This window comes from Hypomesus nipponensis, chromosome 4 (assembly GCF_054491055.1).
Source record: "Hypomesus nipponensis isolate SF chromosome 4, ASM5449105v1, whole genome shotgun sequence".
NCBI lineage: Eukaryota > Metazoa > Chordata > Actinopteri > Osmeriformes > Osmeridae > Hypomesus > Hypomesus nipponensis.
In genome coordinates this window covers 1,646,275-1,665,509 of record NC_140364.1, presented here as the reverse complement: position 1 = coordinate 1,665,509, position 19,235 = coordinate 1,646,275, and the positions used below count along the sequence as shown (strand labels likewise).

General features: G+C 45.7%; 1 protein-coding gene across 1 annotated transcript in view; it reads right to left on the bottom strand.

Moving 5' to 3' along the window:
• The window catches only part of csmd2 (CUB and Sushi multiple domains 2), a 228,656-nt gene that overhangs the window by 129,955 nt on the left and 79,466 nt on the right, over positions 1 to 19,235 (bottom strand). The window contains exon 5 of the mRNA XM_084695567.1: positions 18,313 to 18,520. Coding sequence (XP_084551693.1) covers positions 18,313 to 18,520 — 208 coding nt within the window. The remainder of the gene's footprint in view (positions 1 to 18,312; positions 18,521 to 19,235) is intronic.

Here is a 19,235-nt window from a genome sequence, read left to right as displayed (position 1 = left end):
ATCAACAGAGAGTATGAAGCTGGAGCAGAGTGCACAGTAACACAAGTACCACGTTGGGGATGAGAAGGAGAGGGGGAGGAGGAAAATATTACAACGGGGGAAGAAATAAGAACAGCTCACGTATAGTTTAAGATGAGGGAGCTTTGGTGGGGAAATTACTGAACAATTAAACCTAAACAACAACATTCTGGTAACAAAGAAATTCATTCAATTAATATTTAAATGTAGACATACTACAGTATATCAGTCTCAACGTTTCAAATAAAGATTTGAATAAAAAAGTTTTGTGTTTTCAACCTTAGATTCAATGGAGCCACTGTTGTTGATACAGCTTACAGGATCTCCATTAAAGGCAAGCCCTTAATGTGATCTGTGTTTAAGAAATGTAGGCCACAGTCTAAGTAGGATGTACAGGATGTGATATGATATGAGACCAAATGATGTCTGGGAAATGTAGTCCACAGTCTAAGTAGGATGTGGTATGATAACAGCTCTCGTATTTTCTGATGGAGATGGACACAGGGCAGTCTCTGAGGCCCATTAGTGCTGTTTTTATTCTACTTTAAATAGCCTCTCGCTCCTTATTCCTATTAAGAGTGTCTAGGTGTATGCCGGAAGCCATTCCTTGAACAGGAAGGCAGGCAGACAGCCGGCGTGTGTGTGTATGTGTGTGTGTGATGGGTTTGCCGAGAGCAAAGTGCTGGCGCTGTTAGCGAAACACTACAGAGATTTCCCCAAAGGCTTTTTCCTCCATTAAAACTTGCTGACAGCTTTGTCATCCGCAAAGCAACCCCATCTCTCTCTCTCCCTCCCTCCCTCCTCAATCCCCTCTTTCCTCCTCTCATCCTTCCTTCAGTCCCTGCACCTCCCTCAGCTAGCAGATTTCACTGTTAAGCCTATTTCCCAGATGTTGCCTTTACACAGTTAAAGCCTTTGGATACACCTTCAACACACACACACACACACACACACACACACATGCACACTCACAGGCATGCACGTGCGCACCGACGCACACACACACACACAATATGCATGTTTACTGTGTGACCACCTTTAAAATCTCCTCATCCATCTCTCTTCCCCTTCCCTCCCCTCCCCTTCCCTCTACCTCTACTTGCTCTTTCTTTCCTAACGCTCTAACCTTCCCCCGCTCTTTACCCCTTACCCTCTTTCTTCAGGCTGACAGGTCTATACATTCATCTGAAGTCATTTAATTGCCAGCACCACAACACACTCACAAACAAAACACCAAAAACTAAGAAAAACATTACAAAATCTTACTTAGCGTTTCTTTTCTGCAAAAATGGGCCCTTTGTAAGAGCAAAACTGTGCAATTACGATGCTATCTCTCCTGGAGTTTCAGTCACCACTGCGCAGAGGCTGTACTATCGCTCTCAACATCAGTTAATTGGTGCAGTATTAGCTTAATGCCGGCATTGTCGCTCATTTTTTCTCTCATTAATTCCTGAGCCCCAAGCAGGAAGTACTTAAAGAGAAAGTGGATGGAAAGAGGAGCGGAAGGTGTGGGGGTGTGGGGGAGGTGGGGGCTGGAACATTCTGATGAGTTTAAAATTAGGAAAACTGTGCTTGGTTTCTCTTGCTTTTTAAAGTAGAAGGTTTTCCTTTTGGCTATAGTTCCCGGAAGTGGCTGCTGGTTGAAGACATTCAAGGTGTTTTCTGGTTGTCAAGGTTGTCTGGTTTAGATTGAGTAATGTGTCCATTCAAATCTAAACAAGTGAAAGGGTTCTTGTCATTTGATTCTACATTCAGTGTTCCCTCATTCTATTTTATGTTCAATGTTCCATAATCCGGTCCTCAACAAGGACAGCAATATAAGCCTGACTGCCTCTAAGTAACAACTGAATACCCCCACTACATCCAAAAGGACTGAGTGTAATGTTAGATAGAGCTGGCTATAGCAGAAGTACCAAGATAGGCAGAGGAATAGTATACTTGTTATGTATTACTGTGTGTTTGTACATACACAGGTGTCAGAATCATACTGTTTGTGCCAGCATATGGACAGATGAATAAACACCTTCATCCCTGGCTCTTAATTATCCTCCCTCCCACTGACGAGTTCTCGTCCCACCCCACTAACACTGCCACCGACACCCTGTTAACCACTTTAACTGCATCACTTGAGTCTCTCTGTCCCCTGTCAACCAGGCCTGCACGATATTCTCCCTCCTGCCCGTGGCTTATGGATGTTATTCGTGAAGAACGGTCCACCCTTCGAGCAGCTGAGAGGAGATGGCGCAAGTCCAAAGACGGTCTGGACCTTGATAAGTATCACTCCCTCCTTAAATCCTTCTCTTCTCACATAACTGGTGCTAAAACCCTATACTTTCTGAACAAAATTAACTCCGCTTCAAACCCCCACAAACTTTTCTCTACCTTCTCCACCCTTCTTAACCCACCTCCCCCACCTCCACCCTGACAGCAGACGACTTCTCCTCCTTCTTTGAGAAAAAAGTCTCTGACATTAGCAGTCGGTTCCCTAAACCCACCTTTCCCCTCACCCTCCATGACTGACCCAACTAAATGTCTAAACTCTTTCTCTCCCCTGTCCGAGTCAGAGCTCTCTGACCTCATTCTCTCTCATCGCCCCACCTTGATCCTGTCCCCTCCCCTCTCTTTCAAACCATCTCCCCCTCCATCATAACTTTTCGGCTCCATGTCCTAAATTCCTCTCTTACCTCTGGCACCTTCCCCTCTGCCTTCAAACAGGCCAGAGTTACCCCTCTACTCAAAAAACCCTCCCTTAACCCTGCCGTCCTCCAGAACTGCAGACAGGTATTACTGTTACCCTTCTTTTCTAAAACAATTGAACGTGTTGTATCTAACCAACTGTCTAACTTTCTCTCTCAGAACAACCTGCTTGACCCCAACCAATCGGGCTTCAAGACCGGCCACTCCACAGAGACTGCCTTCCTTTCAGTCACCACTTCCCTCCAGTCTGCCAGAGCGGCTTCCAGGTCATCCGTCATCATTCTGCTGGACCTTTTTGCAGCGTTTGATACAGTTTACCACCAGATCCTGCTCTACAGACTTTCTGAGATGGGCATCACTGGCACTGCACTCCAGGGGATCTCATCCTACCTGTCGGGAAAATCCTACCAGGTCTCATGGAGAGGCAAACTGTCAGACCCTCACCAGCTTTCCACTGGTGTCCCACCGGGCTCCGTCCTTGGATCCCTCCTCTTCTCTCTGTACACCACCTCACTTGGACCAATCATCACCTCCCATGGCTTCTCCTACCACTGCTACTCTGACGACACGCAGCTGTACCTGTCGTTCCCCATGACCGATCCGGGGATCTCAGCTAGGATTGAGGCCTGCCTCGCAGACATCTCCGCCTGGATGACCGAGCACCACCTCCAGCTGAACCTCGCCAAAACAGAACTTCTCATCATCCCGGCCAAACCCTCCATCTCCCACGACCTCTCAATCACCCTGGGATCTGCGACAGTGACCCCTTCATCCTCTGCCAGGAACCTTGGGGTTACCATGGATGATGAGCTCTCCCTCACGGCCCATTGCTGCGGTCTCCCAGTCATGTAGATTCACCCTCTACAACATCCGGAAGATCAGGAGATACTTGTCTGAGCACTCCACCCAGCTGCTTTTCCAAGCACTTGTCCTCTCCAAGTTGGACTACTGCAACTCGCTGCTCGCTGGTCTCCCAGAATGCGCAACCTGCCCTGTTCACCCCCCACAACTGCCCACCTCCATCAGAGACCTACACCTTCAAGAGAAGACTCAAGACGCACTTGTTCCGGGAGTACAACGGTACTTAGGAATGGTTTGCTGAACCCAATGCTAGTTTCCTCAAGGATCACATGACACATGACTTAGAGACTTGTTGCTCTTGTTGGTTAGTGGTAACTGATTTAAACTGTTGTATTCGCTGCGAAATATTCTATTTTAGTTAATCTTATTTTTATTTTTATTGTTGCTTGCTTTTTCTACAGATACACTTGCACTTAGAGATTCATGTTGTTTAATTGTAACTTGCTTAACTACATGCTCTTATGGTTCTTCCCTTTGGCACTTATTTTTTGGTTGTTCACAATGTGTGCTTCTTGTTTTGGCTTCCCACAATGCTTTGGGGCTATCTTGTTGTTATTCTTGCATCAGTGACCTATGCACTTTGTAAAGTTCTCTCTTGGAAATCGCTTTGGATAAAAGCATCTGCTAAATGAATAAATGTAAATGTATGTAAATTGTAACTCTCAGAGGATGGATGTGCATCCATGTGTGTGTGTGTTTAGATGTGTGTGTATCGATCAGTTGATTTCCCATTTGGAGCAGATATAGATAAATCGTGGGCCACAGAATCATTGATTATGACATCCATCTACAGAGAATGGCCATGATACACAGTTCTATTGCCCGCATAAAATCCTAGCTCAACGTGAACAAATATAATAAAAACAGGCAGTCGAAGCCATTCCCCCTCCGCTAAGAAAACAAGATAAACGATACCTGTTGAGACTCAACACTGCCTGCCTTATAGAGCTATGACAGACGCTCTAGTGTGAAGTCAATGAGAACACCCACTATATTTCCAAACAAAATAGGTTTCTCTGATCATGTATCTTTAGCTACTACAGAAAGGCATTACAGGCATTACAGGGAACTGGTATTTACAGTAAGTTGTCAGATGCAGAAACAGAGATGACGACAACCTTCAACTGACATCTCTACGACATCATCTCAAACACAATCCTCCCTTAAGACATGCACACGCACACACAAACACACACACACTCACAGGAGTAGACTAAAGGTGACATTTTGTACGACCAAATCTTGGTCCATCAATCCACGTCAACTCAGATTCAAGTTGATCAAGTCACCTCGACCTCCTCTCCTCTCCTCCCTTCCCTCCTCTCCTTTCTCCTCATCCTCTCCTTTATTTCCAACATTCCCTCTTTTCCATCACACTCTTCATGGCTTATCCAGCTCATGGTATATTGAAGATGAGGAAACCAAAAAAGGTTGTTTGTGGCCCAGGGCAGAGGACTGCTACTCAGTCAGTGTCTGGTTATCTCCCGGCCCTCTTGTGACATTTCACAACGACAGAGATGAGCCCTGAAACTGGCCCTCGTGGACACACAGATACACAACCACACACTTACACACACTTAAACCACTACAGACACATACAGTACACACACATACGCACAAATACACACCCATATTTACACACTTAATTTATATTGTACATTTTGAAAACACGCATACAAAGCATATTTCATATGGGTTATGAGTAGTAGAATACAGCTTCAGTCTCCATCTGGCACCCCCAGAAGTGCTTGCTGTAGCAATGAAGGAATGACCCAGATTCTCGCTCCAAGTACCATTGTTTGATATAAGACAGAGTATGGAGGATTGGATCGACAAAGTTCATGTGTTTTACCATTAGCCACAAGGACATTGGAATTATATGATCCTTTTCCTCTTGACAATCCCCAGTGGCCTATCTAAACCTCTAACAAATCATCAAAACTTGTAACACAAATTCCAAACCAATATGAGCTACTATACTTATTAACAATATATATATATATATATATACATTTTTAAAATGGAATAGCACTGAATCATTGATGGAAGGGGTGGGGGGGGGGGATAGACGATGGATACAGAAAACTACAAATAGGGGAATTTTTACCATTTCTCTTTTCCTCTCTCTATTCATATGGAGAATCAATCACCCCACATTTCCCTTTGGACTCAATTAGCTTCAGTTAAACAACTAGTGTGACTTCAATGGCCTCCCCCATGACTACCCACACAAGTACTGAGTGTGCATCGTGACTGTCTCCTGACTAAGTAAATGCATAAATGTAAGTGTGTGTGTGTGTGTTGTATGTAAATGTGTGTGCGTGGGTGCATGGTTGCATGTGTGTGTTCACTCTTCCGTTGACTTGGGATCTTTCACACAGGCCCCAGAGAAACAGAATGTTCTTGATTATTTGCCTTACCCCTCCCCACTCTTGAAACACACACACACGCTTTTCTGATGACACACTGAGGACAGAGCGCAGGTTTAGAATACAACAGATGACTGCCATGTACCTCTTCCTGCCTGTCTGTGTGTCATTTTGTCTGTCATGTTGTCTGTCTGTCTGTCTGTCTGTCTGTCTGTGTGTGTCTGTCTGTTTGCCTGTTTATCTCAGTTTTTTTCTCTCCCTTCCTTCTTTTGTACACACCTTCAATCTATGCCAGTCCTCCTACCCATTCCGTCCACTGTGATGATTCCTCAAAACCTTTTTCTACTTTCCTCCCTTCCTACCTCACTCTCCCACCTTTGAAGTCAGGGCCAGGGGCTTAACCCAGGCTGTAATCTGTCCCGAGGCCCCCTGCAGTTCACCCAGGCCAAGCTAGGATCAGAAACATGGCAGAGAGACAAGGAGTCAAAGCAAAGAGGGAGATGGAGGGAGAGAGATCATGAGAGAGGCCAAGAGGAAGAGAGAGAGGAGACAAAGAAAGGGACAGATAGAAAGAGGGATGGATGGATAGATAAATAGAGAGAGACATGGAAAAAGGAAAGATGAAAAGAGAGAGATGAAAGAGAGATGGAAAGAGAGAGATGGAAAGAGAGAGATGGAAAGAGATAAATATTTGGACTGTTTATACCGTCATACTAAATATGAGCAGCCCCTCTAAATAACAGGCTTAAAAATGTTCCCTACAATCCTGACAAACACACAAGCACACACACACACATCTTTTCTTTTATCCTTCACTGTCTTATTTATAGCATACAAAACCCCTGGTACAATCTGTTTTTCATATATAAAAAACTAGCAATGAAGGAAAAGTTCAGCTAAAAGGATAAAGTGGGTTTATGACGACATAAAACATTTCAACAAGTGAAAACAATCAATCTTGATCTCTTTTAGGGTGCTCTGCATGAAAAACAAAGGATTTATTTCCTGATCAAACAAGGGACAATTAAGTTAACTTGTTCTTCAACAAAAATGCTGCAAGGGCAACTCTTGCTCTGCTCTGAGAACCCGAATCAAAGCTCAATTTGTTCATGGGATAATTAGTCTTTGACGCTAATTATGCAGGCTATCAGGGAGGAAGCAGTTGTGTGATGACATATAGGAGGAGGCTGCAGTGTGCTGACCAAACACTTTCATAACCAGACATATTTACTATGCAGGCAGTTGGTTAATGTATTATGGAGCCTCTCCTGTTCTCTCCAGTTCTTTTGGAGCCTTGTCTAGCCAAGCCTGGCCTAGCCAAGTTTAGCCTTGTCTAGTTTAGTGTTTCTTTTAGTTTAGTGTAACCTAGTGTAGCCAGACCCATTTTCTTCTAACCTACCCTAGTTTAGCATAGTCTGCTTTATATTAGTCTTTTGTAGTCTAGTCTAACCTAGCCCGGTCCAGAATCAGAATCAGAAAAGGATTTATTCGCCATGAAAGTTTGCACAGACAAGGAATTTACTTTGGCAGGAAGGTGCATACAATAAACATATAGGGACCTAAATTAAAACTATCTATACTAAGGGTACATAAACTAGCAGTACTCAGTGGAATAACTAACAGTCCTAAGTGGAATAGTATTTTTCAGTATTTTTCTCGAGATGACGGCTCCATTTCATCAACATAGTTTACAATTCAATCTCTTCACAATCTCCTCTGGCATCATTTGAAGTGTTAGATGTGGTGCTGAGAAGGTGTGAGGTTGAGGGCTTTACCAAGATGAAGAAGGACCCAGATGAACACCACTCACTCTCAGACACTGTCTGTAAAGAACATTCACAAAAATGGAAAAAGAGAGAGCCGCAAGTGAAAAGGAAGCGATAAAGGGAGAGGGAGAAAACATATTAAAAAGAACAAGAGAAAATTGAAGAAAGGGGATGTGATAATAGTGAGACAGGAAGGGTGAGAGAGAAAAAAGAGAGGGCGGGTGAGAGAGAGAGATAGATAGATAAAGAGGCAGAGAGAGAGAGAGAGAGAGAGAGAGAGAGAGAGAGAGAGAGAGAGAGAGAGAGAGAGAGAGAGAGAGAGAGAGAGAGAGAGAGAGAGAGAGAGAGAGAGGGGGGGACAGTGTGAATGTCCGTGCAGCATTAGATAGCTTTCAGTATGAATTTCGGTATGAATCACTTGGTTGGAGGGGGAGGGGGATGGGGAAATCAGAACATGGCCATGACAGGCCTGTGGCCCAGAGCCCTGACAACACACTCATGTAAGTCAACCATGCATGCTGTCAGTAAGCACACCAACACACACACCAGACGGTCCACAGTTGTGTGTGAAACTGGAGGCATGTCATTGGTGATAACAAGGGTAGAGAAAGGCCCCAGAGGTCAGAATTTGGAACAGAGCCCTGCATGTCACAGTTTGGAATGGAGCCTCGCAAATCACAGCTTGGAACGGGGCCCCCCAGGTCACAGTTTGGAACGAGGCTCGCTCTCCTGCTGCCCTGCAACTTCTAAACATGACAGCTGGTGGAACTCTGGTTCACCACCATACCACCTCGCCCTGATGTAGATAGGTGTGTGCATGTGTGTGACTGTGCATGCAAGCATGAGTCTGTATACACGTGTGCATCAGCCAACTCACCTCTGTCAGGGATTCTCGTCATGAGACAAGCCAAGCCCTGATCCTTATCACCCATTCAAACAGGACTCTAATTAGCCACCGCTAAGCTATGTCACTGTGTATTTCCTGGTTCACTGACCACAACACCTTCCATAAATCCTCTGTTATCTCAAAGCTGAGGGATAGGGGAGCTAATAACACTGTGATATCACCATCCGATCCACTAGCGATAGTGCTAAACAACGTTAGCCATGGCTAATTCCGTCTGCATAAGGCTCAGACTTAGATAATCCTTGTTTTAATTATTTTTGCTCCTTGCTTCTCTCTCGGTTGCCTCCATTTCTCCGTCTTTCTCTCCTGTCCCTGTCTCCTCTTCTCTCCTTTGTCTCTATCCCATCTCCTCTCATCGGTCTCACTTTCTCTAGTCTTCTCTCCTCCCTCTTTCTCTTCTGTCTTCTCTCCTCTCCATCTATCCCCTCCCCCCTCCCTCTCTCCCTCTCTCCCTTGTCTCTCTGTCTTCTTCTCAGTCCCAGCTGTAGGCTAATCAGCTGATCTAATTACAGCCGTACCAGGCGGATGGCGGATAAGCTCCTCAGAGAGAAATGCCCACAGATGGGAGGGAAGAGACTTTGTGTGTGCATATGTTTGTGTGTGAGTCCATGTGTTTGTGAGTGTGTGTGTGCATGTGTGTGTGTGGCTTAACCTGTGACTGAGTAATACTACTGGGATGCTATCCACTCCTCCTCTCCCTTACTCCTCCACTCCTTCCCCCCACTTCTCCCTCCCTCCATCCTTTACATTTAGTCATTTAGCAGACGCTCTTATCCAGAGCGACTTACAGTACGTACAGGGACATTCCCCCGAGGCAAGTAGGGTGAAGTGCCTTGCCCAAGGACACAACGTCATTTGGCATGGCCGGGAATCGATCTGGCCTTCAGATTACTAGTCCAATTACAACCTTCAGATTACTAGTCCGATTCCCTAACCGCTCAGCCATCTGACTCCCTTAGCTCTCGCTCCTCTCTTTCTCTCGCTTCTCCTCTCCCTCCTTCCCTTCCCTTCCTCTGGTAACTAGGATTGAGACAGATCACACAGCAGAATGATCAATACAAGTCTGACATCTAACTGGCTAAACCTCCAAACACCTCTCCCACAAAGTCACTGCATTCACACACACACACACACACACAAACACAAACACATACACATCCATGCAAACAAACAAACTAAATTCAAACACACACATAATTTACAGCGTAAAAATCTGTCTGAATGTTTCTGAGTGAGTTAAATACAGATAGACAGTATACTCTACCCTTACCACATATTCTCTGAGACAAAAACTTTTTTATGGCTCAGAGCGACATTCGCTGTCACCTTTTGCTTCTCTGCATTTATTGATGGAGTTGGGGGGAGGTTTTATGGAGGCGCACCGGTGCGCAGGGCATAATTGCTGGTCGGGACACGTTCACCAGAGTTCATAGAGGTTCCCCTGTAAATATATTCAGGGGCGGCCAAGTGTCACCTCATAAGAATAAAGACAGACTGCACTTGATGAATGGGAAGAGATGCAGCTTCTTTTACCACACACACACATATACACACAGGCAAGTGCATGCCCTTACACACACACACACACATACACATAGAAACACACACTAGATTAAGATATATTAGGAGACACTAGCATGCCCTTGCTACATCTCACATGACCACCTCCTCTCTCCTCCTCCCTCTTCAACTCCCTTAACCCATCCCTCTCTCATTTCTCCCTTCCAGTCCCTCCACTCTATCTTTGTCTCTCCTCCTCTCGTAGTCTCTCTTTCTCTTCCTGTCTTTTTTCCAGGTTGGTCTTTGTTGCTGCAGTAATAATAGCCAAAGGTGTCCAATGTTTTTTATGCATCTACAAATTGCAAAAATGAAAGAAAATGAATACATTATAAGAACTGTTGTCTCTTAGGTCTTAAACTTGACAAGTTGATATCAGCTTGTGTTCCTTCCTAATATGCAAATGATGAATAGTGTGATTGGACAGTTTCACCATACATATTCATGAATGGGTATGCATATGCATACTGAATGCAGCATTAAGTGTGAGCCAATGAGTGAGTCATCATTTAGACTAATCTGTGTGACCCATCCTCTCTGTAGCTAACACACAGTCTGGAGTCTGTTCTCTTTTCTCTCTCTCTCTCTCTCTCTCTCTCTCTCTCTCTCTCTCTCTCTCTCTCTCTCTCTCTCTCTCTTTCTCTCTCTTTCTCACACACACACACACAAACACAAGCGTACAGACACAGGAAACTGCTTTTAAACTTGTCTGGGTTGCTGACTCCTCACCAGTGTGTGTGTGTGTGTGTTTATTTGTGTGTGTTTGTAAACTCTGCCTCAGAGTTCCTCTCAGCCCCCCTCTCTTTCTCTCTCCCTCCTTCTCCCTCCCTTCCTCCCTCCAGGCTAATTAAAGTGATTGATTAATCGATGGGTGGTGACGGCCCTGGTCAGGGTCTATTGAGTCCCCTCCCCCCATACCCCATGCTCCCCCCACCACCACCTCCTCCTTACTGAACAGGAGGAAGTGAGGTCAAGGTTACCGTCGAACCTTTGAGGAAACACAAAGTGGCTGCTCTACCGGCTAACCAATCCCGACTTCAATTTCAAGATGGCCGTCCATTGCTTTTATTTGATCACACCGCCCTCGAATGTCTCTGCCCCGCTGCCCTGCCTCCAACACAACATTTGACCCAGGAAGTGAAAGGAAAGATCAAAAGGAAGCGATCAAAAGTCACCCCCCCCCCCATCAGCCCTCCTCCACCTCCCACTGCAGCGGATGGGAGATCAACGCTGGTATTGATTGAAGTGGACGTTTGGTGCTGATATCCTCAGAATCTAATTACAACCTGTTAAAACACCCCGGATTAAATAACACCATCTGAAGACTGAATAGCCAGAACTGCTTAGAGGAGTGTGCTCTGTGCGTGGGAGGGTGTGCGTTGTGTGGATGTGTGCAGGTATGGTAGGGGCTGCAAGTTTGAGTATGTACTGTATGTATGTATACCCATGTGTATGTGTGTGACAGATTGCACCCTAACAGGTAGTGTGTAAAACAGTCTAGTTTACTGAGATGCAGTAAAGTATCAATATGCTTCCTCACACACATTATAAACTGTCGTGGCCACTATGGGGTGGTAAACCGGACCAGACTGGAGTGCAACATTGCATTGTGGGGAGGGAGCTATACCATCAAACATGACCTCTGGTGGTGTCACTACAGCCATGTCAGAACTTGTGAATCGACTGGTACAGTGGGGAAAAATGCTACTTCAAAAGTAAGTCAAAACAAACAATCAATGCAATTCTCACACAGATTCACTGTATACTTACACTGTATACTTACTATTAACACACTGTAAATGTGTCACTTCACACGCACACACTGATGCCCACACACACACACATATACCTACTTCTTTATATAGCCTGTATATACCTGTTTGTTAACACACTGCACATAAATCCTACACCCCTTGACACACTGATAAACATTCATACTCTACTTCTTAATACACACACAGAGACCTACTTCTTCACACACACACACACACACACACAACACACACACATGCATACAGTACCAGTCAAAAGTTTGGACACCAATTTATCCCATTCTGTCCAAACTTTTGACTGGTACTGTATATCTACTTATTTCCATAGACACACTGTTTATCTACTTCTTGGTTATAAGATGGAGAGAGAAGGGACATGATCTGAGCTCTTATCTGGGGTGTAACTTGTTGACCAATCAGGAAGAATGTATTTGACCGTCACAAACCTTTTCCAGAACAAATCACGATGAGACAGCTCTGAACCCCTTACAGATGCTGAAGCCAAGTAGAAAGTATAAATGACTGGTTTGAAGGCAGCATAAAAAATGGTGGCCTTAGTGCTAACCTTGCTCTTTTTCATCCGTCCCTCTCCCTATCCCCCTCCCTTCTCCCTTCTCTCCACCTCTTTGTCTCTCTGTCTTAGCTTGAGTGATGTGACAGGAGGTGTAACGGCGTGTGGAGCCTTCTGAGCGAGACAGATAGATGGAGAGAGAGAGAAAGTTGGGGAGAGAGACAGATGGAGAAACCCGAAGAGAGAGGAAGACGGAGAGAAAGAGAGAGAACCAGTCTGTCGAGCATCGCCAGGTGTTTAGGAAGACGTGGCTAGCGCTCCTCCTGACTGCCAGTACAAAGTTCATCGGTGCCGCTGCATTTTTGATGGATGGGTGTGTCGCAGATTGAGTCCTCCTCCTGATCAATCCTGATCCAGACAAACACACTCTGAGGGCCAACAGTGAGAGGGCCCCATATCGACCACGGATGCTGTATTGGCCAAACGATAGTCTTGGAAGCACGCCACTGACTGAAAAACAGGAGTGACTGACTGATTGGAAGGAGGGGAGGCAGAGAGGAACAGGGAAGATAGAGAGAAGAGAGACAAGCTGACTGTGGATGGAAGGATGAGAAGGTAAACCATCTCAAGTGTTTACCTGTAGAGAAAAAGATGATTCAAACTCATCTCTGGTTTTACCCGATAATCTCTGATAGTCTCGGCAAGTGTATTAGACTGTAAGGTTTATGAGAATTAAACACTTACACTGGATAGGAATCCTCTCATTGGACTATTAAACCAGACCATCCTTACTGAGAGGGAGAGGCAGAGAAAGAGAGTGAGAGAAAGAGAGAGAGGGAAAGAGATAGAAAATAAGAGGGAGAGGGAGGAAGGCAGAGAGAGAGAGGGAGGGAGGGAGGCAAAGAGAGAGGGTGAGAGAGAAAAAGAGAGAATCCTGCCTCCCAGTCTATACGTGACTGGTTTCCTAATGTCCTGATGAATTATGGGTAAACCTCTGCAGCATAATGCTCACTGAGCCCCACATGCCAGACATTCAGAAATGGACCACTGAGCTGGACACACACACACACACACACACAGGCACACCAACACAAAATGCCTTTACCTAACAAGTAATAGAAAGCAGTCTGTCTGTGTGTGTGTGTGTGTGTGTGTGTGTGTGTGTGTGTGTGTGTGTGTGTGTGTGTGTGTGTGTGTGTGTGTGTGTGTGTGTAGCCCATGTGAGCAAAACTTGTGCTGCTAATCACATGCTACTTTGATATTAATATTGTATTTTTTCAAACACACTATAAAATGACACACACACACACACACACATAAGTGTAATCGTCAGGACTTGAGCATATTGCTCTACAAGATGGATGCACCTGCTCAGTCCAGAGGAGTACAAGACACACAGCTGAGGACAAACACACACACAGACACACACACAGACACACAATGTTCTGAGGCTAAATCAAGTTGCCTTCCTTGCGCTGGGTGAAAGCTTAACAATAACTCTACTATTCTCTTTGAAAACATAAGCAAAGGCATTTATCTTACACCAAGCCAGGAAACAAACACACATGCACACACACACACAAACACACACTACCTGAGCAACCCTTCGGTCTCTGTTTCTCACCAGCATCACTCACTCACAGGTCAACAACTCTCTCCCAGGTAATCCATACACCCCCTGAGCCACTGCTGTCTCCTTCTCTGCTCCCTCTTCAGTGTCTCTCTCTCTCTCTCTCCCTCTCTACCTCTCTCTCTCTCTCTCTCTCTCACTGTCTCTCTCTCAGACAGACATACAAGCACTATTTTCTCTCCATTCTGCTTTTACTCTTTTGTCTCTCATCCTCTCTTTCTTCTTCCCTCTTTCCCCGTGGACATTAGAACTCCCTATCAACACAGCATGGTTTCATCCATAAACTCACAAACACGTCAATGGTTTGTCTCTGCGGGGATATTTGCTGCAAACACAGGTGGGATGGAAGGATGGAAAGAGAGGTATCCACTTTAGTCTCTTAGAAGCAGTACAAAGATCAGGAAATAACATGCATTACGCAGGGTGCTTTGCCTTGTGTTCAATAGATGGTGCAACACAACTGCAGGAGTGACGATGAGGTTTGAAGAAGTTATCCAAGAAGAACAAATCCAAACACATCTAAGCCAACCAAAACAGAACAAAATAATAATGATGGGGGTCAGATGGCTTAGCGGTTAGGGAGTCGGGCTATTAATCAGAAGGTTTCCGGTTTGATTCAAGGACATTGTGTCCTTGGGCAAGGCTCTTCACCCTACTGGCCTCAGGGAGAATGTCACTGTACTTGCTGTAAGTCACTCTGGATAAGAGCATCTGCTGAATGACTACATGTAAATGTAATGATAACAAACGTAACTTTCCAAACAAAACCAAGAATTTGTTAGATAATCCAAATGGGCTTTGGCTTGTTTAAAAACCAAAAACAATGTTTTGTGATTTTCTGTTGAATTGCAGAGAATGATGCTTCCAACAGCCCTCCACAGGGTTAGTGCAGTCAAAACACTTCTCTCCTCACCCTTAAGGGACTTCCAAACACATTACAATAACTCACAACACAGTCAATTCCAAAGAAAATTCAAATTGCTGCTATTCCCACTTAGAGGCAAGTGGGCGAGCAAGCAAACAAACGAATGTGGGAGCGGCGGGCATGGCAACCGGCTAGCGTGGTGCTGTTTTTACACCACCTCCAAATGGCTTTGTGACCGGGGAGAATGTGGAGGGGGGTTTAGAGAAGGCGATGGTGCTGTGATGTGGTCTGCTGGATGTCGTCCTGGCGTTGCCCTTACCATCTTCATCTCTCCACCTAATCTAGAGACACTTCACAAGTGTCTCTCTGTATACGTCCACTCTTCCTCTTAACATCCTCGTCATCTCCACACATCAACTCCTCTCATCTACATACATCTCTCTCCAATCTCTCACACTTGGACTCAAACACACACACACACACACACATACGCACACACACACAGAGAGCTGACAGTCTGACCTGTGTTTGCTTCTAAGGATCGATGGAGGAGAGCAGAATTTGACCCTGACGCCTCCCCTGTCTCCCCTTGGGCCAGAACACCTGCCCGTCACCTGTCAATCAATGCTAATGCCAGCAGAACTCTTCAGCTACTCCGTCCGAACACAGGTCTTTGACTGGACACAGAGACACTGTGTTTTCAATGGATATGTTACGGATGTAATAATCACACACAGACAGACACACACACAGGTACATTACAGGTGAGAGTCAGGTAACTGGCAAGAGAATGAGAGGAGGAAAGGAGGAGAAAAAAAGTGGAAGAGGAGTGAAGGACAACAGAGGAGAAGAGGAGACGAAAAAAGGAGAAGCTGAAAGGGAGAGGAGGAGAAAATGAGAAAAGCTGTGTCATTCTGTTGTTTTTTTCCTTAACTGTACAGAATGCACAGTGAAAGCCATTGCTTACTTGTATTTATTGACTTTGGCATTAAACTCTTACTTTAATGGCCTTAGACAGCATTCCTGAGTGGTCCATTGTAACAATCAGTTCCCTGGAACAACATAAACTGGGAACAATAATCCGTTTGTTATAATACCATTCAACTTGTTGTTCCAGTTTAAGTGGAAGTCTGAACAGGTCCCTTGAAATCCTCCATCATCCTTTCTTTTGGTTGACCCTCCATCGATCTTTCCCTTCTTCCTCCCTCCATCCCTTCCTTCCTTAATTTCTCCATCCATCCTTTCCTTCTTTCCCCACCCTCCATGGTTCACATCTCCTCCTTCTCTCCCTGAAGCCATGAAAGTCCAGTGACTGAGAACAACCTTGGAATTGGACTGTTTGTTTATGTGAGTGTGTGTGCACGCGCCTGTGTGTGTGTGCAGCCCTAATTGTCCCAGGCTCTTTAGAATGAAGGGTTAGCCCCGCTCCAGCCCTCTCTCTCCCAGACTCAGTCTGTGTCCTTCATGTAGCCTTCACTCGGAACAAGGGAGGGAAGGAGGGAGGGAGAGAGAGAGACTAAGAGAAAAAGAGACTACATCTGTTCTGATCGTTAAAAGTAACGAAAACAACGCTTTGGAGGGTGCGCTGAAGTGTGTGTGTGTGTGTATGTGCTCCAGTACAGATGCCCTGTCACCTTGATCCTGACACCTTCCCAAAGCATAGTAGAGGCAGTCGGAACTGTGTGGCCTTTAAAAGCTCTCCTCGTGTCCAGCTGATAAAGGCCAAGCCTAAAATGAGCTGTCTATGGTCAAACGATACACACACACACCAAACTCCTCTTTGTCTCTCTCTGTCTCTCTCTCTCTGTCTCTCTACAGACAGTTAGATTAACTATTTTATCCCTGGGTGCAGTAACTGGTGCCTCAACACACTGACAGAGAATCAAGTCATGATAGAATGCAGTCCCTTTTGAACCATGACTATGTCAACTGTCAGTTAGTCTGATTGTCCAGTCTGTGTTTGTACTGCCTGTCCTCAGCAATGTGCATCAGCAACTATGACACAGTCCACTGCTGGCTAGAACATTCCCTTCTCTCTCTCTCTCTCATTCTCTCTGTCTCTCGCTTGCTCTCTCTCTCCCTCTCTCTCTCTCTCTCTCTCTCTCTCTCTCTCTCTCTCTCTCTCTCTCTCTCTCTCTCTCTCTCTCTCTCATGTCTCTCGCTTGCTCTCTCTCTCCCTCTCTCTCTCTCTCTCTCTCTCTCTCTCTCTCTCTCTCTCTCTCTATCTCTCTCTCTCTCACACACACACACTCACACACTACCACACACACACACACACCCAAACACACCTCCCTCGGTACCAGTCTGTTTCTCTCTTCTTCTGTCTGTGACTTTCAACTTCCCTCCCTCCTCTGTCCCCTCCAGAGTTAAACCGCAGGTGCTCTGCCATCGGCAAAAGGCTGCCGCGGAGACCGACCAGTCCTGGATGTGTGTGATTGGAGCCCCGCAGCCGCAGGCGGCCACCAGAGAGCCAATCAGAAGTTGCGGAGGACAGAGAACGAGGATGTGATGACATCATTGCGCGAGAGGAGAGGAGACCATGTGAGACTTTGGGAAAAGAGATTCGCTTTCAACGTCCGGGAGAGCGTCTGACTGACTGGAAGACACAGGAGGGTTGTTGGAGGCCTCTGGAACCAGTCGAGTCAGAGCTGTCAACTTCCAACACAAACACTGATTGGCGTGCTTTTTCTGCTACTTTCTTTGACCCCGTGTCCTTTTGGCAACACATGACACAATGACATGACTCGGAGAGCTGGGACTGGCTCCCTTCCTGTCTATGTCGATGTCTTAAACTGAGAGTCAGGTCCCTCTCTCTCTTTCTCTCTCAGGCTGGACTCCTCCTTCTTTCCCTTCATCGCTCTCTCTTGCTCCATTCCTTTCACATCTTTAAAACCCATGTTTGAGATTCCTTAACCCCAAATCTGGACACTCCCATGTTACACCAACAGTTGCCCTACACAGGGAACTACTCACTCTGACTGCTGTCAAAGTCATGTCAGGTTACATATATTTCATAGCACATTTAAAGCCAATCAATGTTGACCAAAGCACTGTAAAATAATTGAAGCAATAAAAAGCTAACACAACACACAAGGACACAGCCCACCACCAGTGATGCCCCTCCCTCAATTTTCTCCACCATCTTCCCCAGAAATGGGGGCACTCAGTCGGGAAACAACAACTCTTATAGCCCCCCAGACATCCACCACCAGACCTCCCCCCACCAACAAACACAACCTCTCACAGATCCTTCCCCCACCCCTTTCAGCCATCTACCATTAGCGACCCTCAACCTACGAGCGCCCCCTCCACCCCCAGACTCTCCACCACCAGAAGGTAGCCCTCGGGAGAGTACTCACCACTGCGAGGAGCCCTCGGTGCCGCTGACTTCCAGCAGGTCGTAGTCGTCCTCCAGCTGGAAGTCTGAGAAGACCAGGGCGATGGTGTCCCCCGGCTCGGCCAGGACCGTCCAGGTGCAGTCAGCGTTGTTGTTGTACTCCCCTGGGTAGTTGGGGCTGGTGATGACCCCGCTTTGACCTCTCAGGGTTCCCCCACAGCCGTCATCCGCTGGGGAGAGAGGAGAAGGGGGCCAGGGGGAGAAGTCAATATAGGCATGTGTATGTTTCTCAACATGTGTGTGTGTATGAGTTAGTCAGATAGACAGATCGACAGATATACACACACACACATAAACTGACAGATATTTCAAGGGGTTATTTGGCAGTTTCAAAACTTCAATTTGGTTTTAGAACTTTTCAAACATAAAAAACATTAAAAAAAGAAAAAAAGTATTTTGCTGCTTCTTCAGCTTGAGGTCATGAAAAGAAAGTGTTAGACGTACACTCAGTAACCCTGCGGTGCGTTGGAGGTCTTTAGGGACAGGGAAGTGGGCTGTGATGCAACTCTGGGAAACCTCAACGCCATTAGAGTCAGCTTATTTCCGATTTGTGTTAATCACAAGCTCTTCTCCATTTTATTTCGGTTTAAGTGGATAATTAAACAACAAAAGATGAGTTTAAGTATCAGCATTTTTAATTGTGCCCCTTGGCTTTCTTTTCTTGTCTGAAGACCTGCAGAAGGAGCTGGTTACCAGAGCAAGAGAGCACTCGTCTTGAGACAGATTGATGGAGGATATTAACTGATAAACAAGGAGGGTGCAGGTGTGTGCTCACATCTTAGCAGCTGGGCGCAGCTGGCAGAGAGCTCTGGCAGAAAAACACATCAATGAACTCTGTCTAAAAGAAACCGTATGCATTTTTGTGTGCGAGCATGCGTGTGTTTT